Below are 9,349 nucleotides of genomic sequence, written 5' to 3'. Positions count from 1 at the left end.
GAAGGAAGAAGGGAGGGAAGGAAGGAAGAAGGGAGGGAAGGAAGGAAGAAGGGAGAGAGGGAAGGAGGGAGGAAGAAAGGAAGGGAGGAAGGAAGGAAAAAAAGAAGGAAGGAAGGAAGGAAGGGAGGAAGGAAGGAACCAGTTCAATATAGCAAAGTTACATAACTCAGTTTGGGAATATTTGCAATGTAATGTACCCATGGTCCCCCACTTCTTCAAAGAGAGGAGGGAGTACATTTTCTTATCTTTCGTCCAAGCACAAGCTCTTTGGTGATTCTACTTACACAAAAACATTTTTTTACATTGACATGATTGTGGTCAAGCACTCACTGAACATCGGCTGTAGGAATCACACCACTTTTGGGGAGATACAAAGTTCACGTAAGACATGGCCGTTGCCCTCTTGGAGCTCCCTTCCAAGTGGGGGCATTTTATATCCCATATGCATACACACAAACTATTAAACGTAACATTATTATGACAACTGTATTAGAGAATGATGAACTTCATGAAGTACTGAGAGAAAGGGCCCATCATCTGAGCCACTAGGTACTTAACAGTCCATTGTTTTGTATGTTTGCTCTTGGTCCTTGGGCCCTAGTCATATCTCCCCAACTAGATTGCAAGCTCCTTGAGGACAGGAATCTTATCTTCTAAGTCTTCTTTATTTCTAGAAGCACCAAACAAGGCCCTTGGGCACAGAGTATCAGTATGGAAACCCCTAGGTGAGCCCTCCATTGTACAGAAGGAAGACACTTGAACAGGCTGAGTCTGTTTCCCTCTGAAATAGAACTAAATCTGACTTCAGTCCTTTTAACCACTCATTTTCAGCCCCAATAAATGCCTCTGTCTGTCCCTACAGGGATAATTGCAGAAAGGGTGGCGGACTGGCCCATGGCTGAAAATTCCTCTAGGGAACAAGGGTTTCAGGGAGCTAGTGCAAGAAGATAAGCTAAGGGGAACTAAGAGAAAGCATAGCCTAGCTCCTTTTACATTCCAGCAAAGAGTAGGAGTAACTTACTCAGAGCTATTTTATACTTTGGCAGCCTTGATCCTGGAGTTTTCATTTCTGCATCCCTTTTCCACCAGCAGGAGAAACTCCCTGCATAACAAGACGAGGGAGAAATTGGTTGGAGAGAACATTCCCATCTCTTCTTTCAGTGGGGTAGAGAAGGGGGAAGTCCTAGCCAGAAGCTCTAGGTGGTGACAGCCAAAAGGAATGGCAGCAAGCTAATTCCTGGGGAATGCAAGAGGGAAGAAAGAGGCTGATAAGGGGCCTCGCCTAAGACTGAGAAGTGTCCCTGGAGATTTCGCTGGCCTTGTGCCCCAAAATGATATCATCTTGGTAACCATTTGTAGGTGGATTCCAAGAATCCTAACTAGACCTTAATGATCAATAAACTGACATGTAAATTATCGTTTTTCCTCTACAGAAACAATTACAACCACCATTCAAGATTTATTTCCCCAAGTGATGAAGAGATTGAGAGCTCCCATAACTTTGGGGTGCTGCTTGCTTTTGTTTTTATTAGGTCTGGTCTGTGTAACTCAGGTAGAACATTTACTTTTTTCATAGCAATTATATTCTGATTCCTTCAGAGGTGAATGGATCCAATAACCAACAAGTCCCAGAATGAGGATAAACTATTGGTGTTGACCCAATATATGCATGCACTTATTTAATCTCTATTGGCTAATGATGGTATAACCAAAAGGATACTGAATTTAGAGTAAGAGTTCAAATCCAAGCTCTGCCACCAACAACCAATTTGACCATGAGCAAAAATCATTTGATCTTTCCTGGCCCTTATTTCTTCATCTGTCAAATGAGGATGTTAGACTTGGTGAGCTCTAAGTTCCCTTCCAACTCAAGATCTATAATCACAGAACATTTGTTGTCAAGTCATGTCTGACTCTTCTTGACCGCATGGACCATACTGTCCAGGAGGTTTTCTTGGCAAAGATCCTGGAGTGGCTTACCATTTCCTTCTCTAGCAGGATCAGAGAATAGCTATATCCCAAAGAAATGCCTGTGGCCATTTCTAAAGGAATCATCGTGGGTGCCTTTTTGGTGCAGGAAGAGTGAAAAGGGATTGTGCGGTCCTGCTTTGATACTCTCTAGGCATCCTGTGCTCACATTTGAAAACCTTTCATTTTCACATCTCTTGGGTGGAAGGAAATGCTATAGAACTTATTTAAACGCAGTGAGCAAATGGAGTCCTGAGAACCTTACAAAGCCCTTTGATTTATGCGATTCCGGTTTCCCTCCCGTATCTCGAAGTGATTTGTTGTTTTCGTTGCTAGGCTGGAATTTACTGGGTTCATCTCATTGACCATTTCTGTGCTGGATGGGGCATTCTGATCGCAGCCATACTGGAAATAATAGGGATCATATGGATTTATGGTAAGCCATCTGTGAAATTGTCTGTAAAAGCATTATTGTAAAGGCTATTACCATGATAGTTTATTTACCTGGTTTCTTTTCATCACTTTTCCCTGATGTGATTTGGAACTCGACTGAGTTGCCCACTCTGTTAAGCAGACATATTTAGAGGTGTGTGCATCCCTGCTGCAGTAAAGGACAAAAATAATTCAGGCATGCCAAGAGAATTGGAGACAGAAATTCCTACTGGAGCTTACGTGACTGCTGGCTACAATGCATTCTTTAATGGGTTTTTCATTAGGTGGGAACAGATTCATTGAAGACATTGAGATGATGATTGGAGCAAAGAGATGGATATTCTGGCTGTGGTGGAGAGCCTGCTGGTTTTTCATTACTCCTCTTCTTTTGATAGTAAGTATGAAACAGATCGGGTAGCAATGAGCAAACATGTGTTTCTGGCACTTCGATGTTTCTTTTACAAAGGATCCCACAACAGGGTAAAGACAAAAAACAACAAATAGGAAACGACACTCATCTTTTCACATCGAGCCATTTTTCTTTTGAGGAGCCCAACGTGAAAACTGCAGTAGCCCCCTGAAGAGGCTATTGGCCCCTTTCTGGGAGGGTGGCCTTATATGGCTACTTAGGAAATTGAACAAATGATTATTAAGTCTTCCTGCTTTGTACCTATTAGCACTGTGGCCTAGGTGCCACGGGAACACAGAAGAAGAATTAACACATAGTCCTTGTGGCGAAAGAGCTTATAGACTCGTTGGGGAGACAAAACCATATATACCCCCAAGACATTTCGAGAACAATTCAAATCTCAGCAATGAGTGGCAGCTGGGATGCAGGCAGGAATATTAGATTTAGAGACAGAGAACCTGTCCTGTGCTATCAGTTTGACCCTAGGGCCTAGGCAATCGTTTAGGCCCACTGTCCTCATCTGTAAAATGAAGAGATGGCACTTTGTCAGTCCTCAAAGTAGGATCCTATATAATTCTAATCATGTTACCTTGGCCGAGCCATTTCCCCTATCTGGCCCTCAGTTTCTTCTTCTGTAAAGTAGAGGAGGGAGGAGTTGGATTTTAGGGAACTTCATTTCCAACAGAAAGAAGAAATCATGGCAATTTGAGATGTTATCCTTTGGGACATCCCATTGCTGAGCGGCTTGCAGAAAAGTTGTTCTTCTGATTTCTTTATTTGTAAGCCTATTGCCATAATAATAGTTGACCCTTTAGCAAGGGGATTAGGAAGGTCAGTTAGCTTGAACCTATACAGAGATTTCTATTCCTTGGTTATAGAAAATGGAAGTAGGTGGAATCTCATTTTTCAATATTATGGCTCCTACGGAGAATTCTTAAGCTTTAGCCCTAACGTTTGAGGCTACGTAGGGACGGATGACTCTTCTTGCAAGCCAAGTGGGCATTTCAGTGGCCTGAGTCATGCCTAAGGAAAATGGCAATTGAACCAAGGAGGTGCCATGAGACCATATGGAAGAGAGTGCTGGTCTTGGAGTCAGGAGAGACGTGGGGTCGGATGCCATCTCGGCCCACAGTTGTGTGTGTCTGGCCAAGTTGCTTAACCTTTATGAGCCTGACTTTATAAAACAGGGGGGATAAAATAACTTACCTCATAGGGTGGCTGTGAAGATCAAGTGGGATAATGGCCATAAAGCCTTGTGCCCAATGTAAAGGACTATAGAAATGGCAGCTATTATCCTCTTTAATTGGAGAACTTTCCCTTGAAAAAGCCTTTTTGGTAACACTGATGGCTCTGGCAGCATTCTGCATTTAGCCAGCCCAGTTGCTGTCAACACATGCATTTTACAACCATGCTGTAAACCTTTCATTTGAGCTGTTTTTGCAGCTACCCAGGCTTTACGAGAAGCCACAGTCGAGTTCCTGGAAAGCTTGACACCCAGTTGCAACTATTAAAAATGTCCCAAACCAGGAAACTGTCCATCAGGAAGGAGGGGATTGATTGTGGAGTTAAATTAATTGGGAACATGTAATTGTTCAATGATTAAATGGCTTGCTGTTGTTTGGGCATTTTTCAGCTGTGTCCAACTCTTTGTGCCCTTATTTGGGGTTATCTTGGCAAATATATTGGAGTGGTTTGCCATTTCTTACTCCAGTTCCTTTTACAGATGAGTAAACTGAGGCAAACAGGGCAGAATGACTTCCCCAGAATCATGTAGCTCGTAAGTGGCTGAGGCTGGATTTGAACTTAGGAGGTTGGATCTTTCTGACTCCAGGCCTGGAACTCTATTTGCTGCCCACCTAGCTGTCCTGATTAAATAGCTATGACGGTCTATCATACAAAATTGTTTGAGAGACAGCATGGGGTAGTAGATTGAGGGCCAACCTTGAAATAAGGAAGTCCTGGCTGGTTCTTGTTCTGCTTCTGACAGTCAGTTATCTAAGGCTCTAAGTTGCAGGCCAATTCCTGTCAGTTTCCATTGGAGGGAACAGTGCCCCACACTGGGCATGCCATCCATGAAGGGAATCACAGGCTCAGCCCTTGAAAAGAAATGATTCTGTACACTGTAGTCAACTCAGGATCATTCCTGTCCTTGCTCGGTGAACGCAATGAGTATTTAAATTTAAAATTAAATAACAGGTACATTGGCAAGGCTAAGGAACTGTCTGAAAGCAGTCTGGTTTCTTGTGGAGAAACACTGGCTCCAATGCCATGCCCAGACATCTGCATGTCGGGATGGAGAACGGATAGAATTTCAATGATTCTACTTGCAAAGGTGCACTGAGTTCCAAAAGCAAAACTGTCAATTGCTGACTTGACACAGAGGCAACATTTAGCCAGGGTCCACGTGTTAGATTCAGCCAAAGGAAAACAATGTGAAAAAGCTGACAGTTCAGCTGATGTCACTGTTATCTACACATTTTGAAATACCTAACATGAATTTACTTCTGACTTTGAAGCCCCTTCATTTTGGAGCTGTGTGGATCCTGCCTTAAAGAGTTTTCCTTTTTGGGGGGCAGCTGGGTGGCTCAGTGGATTGAGAGCCAGGACTACAGACGGGAGGTCCTGGGTTCAAATCTGGCCTCAGACACTTCCTAGCTGGGTGACTCTGGGAAAATCCCTTTACCCCCATTATGTAGCCCTCATCGCTCTTCTACCTTAGAACCGATACACAGTATTGATTCTAAGGAGAAAGATGAGGGTTTTTTTAAAAAAAGTTTTCCTTTTCATCTCTTAGCTTTCTCTATGGAGGCCAAACAAATACAGAGTCCCATTTCTTCCTCCTATCCCTTACCTTCTCTAAGAGCTTTGAAAGTGAGTAAGATGGAGGAGAGGACCCTGGCCTCCCAGCAGGTGGTAATGGAGCTTCTCCCAATCTTATTCCATATTTTACTCTCATTGTGGGACTATTTGGATTGATGTTTGTCTTAGAATTGCCCAGATAACTTATGAGAAAGAAAACTAGCCACATTCAGAGAAGAACTGTGGGAGGAGAAACACAGAAGAAAAACAAGTGCTTGAACACATGGGCTGATGCGGATATGATTGGGGATGAAGACACTAAACGATAACTCTAGTCCAACTATCAATAATATGGAATTAGGTCTTGATCAATGATACACGTAAAACCCCGTGGAATTGCACATCGGCTAAAGGGGGGTTAGCAGGGTTTGGGGGAGGGGGAAAGAACATGAAACGTGTAACTAGGGTAAAATATTCAAAATTAAAATTAAAAAAAAGAATTGCCCAGAATAAAAAAAAATTGCTATTTAACGTCCCCCACTCCCGCCACAGTATACATTTTGAATATCTGGCTTTATTTTTAAACAAGTATGCTGGCCACTACAGTACGGTATTTTTTGAAACACATACAGAACATCCACCTACTTGGAGTTCTGAAGAATTTGTATGAATGATTATTTTTGGAAATCCAGAAACAAAGCACATTCCTTTAGTTTGTCCATACGCTAGTTGGATCTTCAGTCTCTGAAATCATTTCTTCTAAAATACTGCCAACGACTTCCTAAAATACCCGATTAAGTTCCTTCTTTTAAATCTGAACAGTTTGTGACAAAGGGCTGGTATTTGGAAAGACCTGAATGGACGTTTTAGTTGCGATGCCTTTTGGATAGAACACTTTGATCTTTAAGTTAACTTGCATTGTCTGAATTTCCCCCCAACAGACCATTTTCATCTGGTCCCTGGTGACATTTCAGGAACCAGAGTACGCTACAATCCCCTACCCTACTTGGGGAATTGCTCTGGGCTGGTGTATGATTATTTTCTGCATCATCTGGATCCCTATTATGGCTATTGTGAAAATAGTGAAAGCCAAGGGCAACTTTATCCAGGTGAGTATCAGGGGGAAACACCGAGGTCCATGGTTCAATTCAGGGTCGGGGGAAGGGGCTGGATAAGCATTTTACTTACGGTCATGATGCGAATGCATTAACTTATAAGGTGGCAATATTTAAATAAGCTCAATTAGCCACTAGTCAAGGAACACTGATTAAGTGCCTACTATACGGCTAGGCACTGGGCTAAGCCCTGGGGATACTTCTTTATTTTTGCATTTCTTTATGCAAAGGACAGTCTCAAGGTCTAAGTGGGGGCACAACATGCACAAGTTATGTACAGGGGGCAGCTGGGTAGCTCAGTGGATGGAGAGCCAGGCCTACAGACGGGAGGTCCTAGGTTCAAATCTGGCCTCAGACACTTCCCAGCCGTGTGACCCTGGGCAAGTCACTTGACCCCCATTGCCCACCCTTACCACTCTTCCACCTATGAGACAATACACAGTATTGACTCCAAGACGGAAGGTAAGGGTTAAAAAAAAAAAAGTTATGTACAAACGAGTTCTAAACAGGGCAGTTTTGGGGTAGTTTCAGAGGGAAGACACTAAAATGAATAGAATGAGAGCAGCCTCATGCCAGAATGTGCAGGGACAAACTCTCTGTGTAGGCATAGGTCATCTACTTGTGTCCTGTGGTATCCACTGAGCTATCTGACTGCCAGACTTTGGAACCGTTTTGCTCCCTTTGGCCCCTTGCAAAAATGGAAAGAGACGATGCTTGGTTGGGTTGGACTTCCTAGATTTGAGCAGATCCCCCAGAAATACACTTACCTCTATGGTTAGGCCTGGATCAGAGAGATCTCTGGGAATTTGAGGGTGGTGTGTGAGATGAAGAGCTGTTGGCTCCAGAACTTTCTTTTCCTCATTGTCCCTTGGCGCCAGGCACTGGAACATTATTCTGGCTTATGAAATAATTTACATAATCAGATTTTCTACTTCAGCTAACATAATTTCATTAACAGTAATTAAATTAAAATATAATTTCATTCTCAGTGGAATATGCATTATCAATAATAAGGATAATCATTTTTCATGCAGAAAATAAGATTTTTGCCCAACCATTTGTGAATTTGTACATTCTGTTCTCGTCTTTGTTTAGCAAGGATCAACTTAAATCTTTTTTTTTTAATGAAAATGTCACCTACCATTTGATCATACATAGACTGCAACATTTAAGTTCTCAGTCCAAACTTTTTTCCCCACCTTTCAGCGTTTAATAAGTTGCTGTAGACCAGCTTCCAACTGGGGCCCATACCTGGAGCGGCATCGTGGTGAGAGGTACAGTGGCATGGTTGATCCCAAAAAGGAGCACGACCATGAAATCCCAACCGTCAGTGGCAACACAAAACCTGAATGAGATCAGTTTGGAACCTAGATTTAATGTGATTTTTTAGAATGGAGAGAATAGAGAAAGTGAAAAGTCATAGTATTTATTTGTATGCTCATCGAGTAAAAAGATGTATATACTATATGTATAATTTAGTTATGACATTTTCTTGCCATGTAAGCAGGAGTTTAACATAATGAAGTGAATCTGCACGGATTTAGCATCTTTGTCTGAATTTCCATCAGGTCATTGTTCTGTATCTGTCTCATCTCAGGCACACACCCATCTGTGTGGCACAATGATGTGTTTTTTTTGTAATAAATTATTCTTGTAATGTTTTGCTAATAATGGAAGTTTATTTTTGATTCAGTTCTTTAATAAGCAAAAGGATATTGAAATGTTTTGAATCATCTGTTTATATTTTCTTAATGAAGTCTGTGATTTTGAATAAAGCGAGAAAATAAAGAGCTAAGATATTAAAGGCATGATAGAAACAAGCATCTCTTGGAAATTATATACATTGAGGGAGAACATTATATGAGATGATGGAAATTAGTGCTAAAAATACTTTCAAGTATTGGCTATTTCTCAGATGTTCACTGTCAAATTGATAACGTGATTGCTATTTGATGAGGGAGGAAAGGGACAGAAAGAAGGAGGAAACTTTATGTAGTAGATCAGTGGTTCCCAAACTTTTCTGGCCTTCTCCCCTTTCCAGAAAAAATATTACTTAGCCCCCTGGAAATTAATTTTTTTTTAATTTTAATAGCAATTAATAGGAAAGATAAATGCACCTGTGGCCATCACTGCTCCCCTGGATCACTGCAGCACCCACCAGGGGGCGGTAGAGCCCACTTTGGGAATCACTGTAGTAGATGATGGATCAACAGAATCCACAATACCAGATTTCTTTGATTCACCTTTAATTCTGTCACATTCCCACATAAGGCATGGAATATACATATACACAGAGATATATTATTTTTTACTTGTGATATGTGGAAGGGGGGGCGGAATTGGAACTGATCTGGATTTTTTACCATGTTTTATGCACATTGAAAATATGAAAACTATGTTTCTGAAAACAATGTCCCATTTCTTAGAGCAAATCTAATGGCCAGTGGCCTTAAAACAATCACATATGTCTGACAGGTTAATTTGTACTCATTCTATCCTGATCCAAATCCGTTTCCACTCAATACACCTCACAGACCAAGGCTCTATTAAGCATGGGCCCTCTTAAACTGGCCTTCAGGAATCCAGGGTCCTGGGACTCAAAGTTGGTATCATTGTAAAGTATTGA

The 9,349-nt window shown here is 41.7% G+C and overlaps 1 protein-coding gene across 1 annotated transcript in view; it reads left to right on the top strand.

Moving 5' to 3' along the window:
* SLC6A14 (solute carrier family 6 member 14) overlaps positions 1-8,076 on the top strand; it is a 30,343-nt gene extending 22,267 nt beyond the window's left edge. The window contains exons 10-14 of the mRNA XM_044682608.1: positions 1,434-1,552; positions 2,305-2,404; positions 2,685-2,794; positions 6,550-6,717; positions 7,930-8,076. Coding sequence (XP_044538543.1) covers positions 1,434-1,552; positions 2,305-2,404; positions 2,685-2,794; positions 6,550-6,717; positions 7,930-8,076 — 644 coding nt within the window. The remainder of the gene's footprint in view (positions 1-1,433; positions 1,553-2,304; positions 2,405-2,684; positions 2,795-6,549; positions 6,718-7,929) is intronic.
* The last annotated feature ends 1,273 nt before the right edge of the window (positions 8,077-9,349 follow it).

This window comes from Gracilinanus agilis, chromosome X, assembly GCF_016433145.1.
Source record: "Gracilinanus agilis isolate LMUSP501 chromosome X, AgileGrace, whole genome shotgun sequence".
Lineage (NCBI taxonomy): Eukaryota > Metazoa > Chordata > Mammalia > Didelphimorphia > Didelphidae > Gracilinanus > Gracilinanus agilis.
This window is presented reverse-complemented; position numbering and strand designations above follow the sequence as displayed.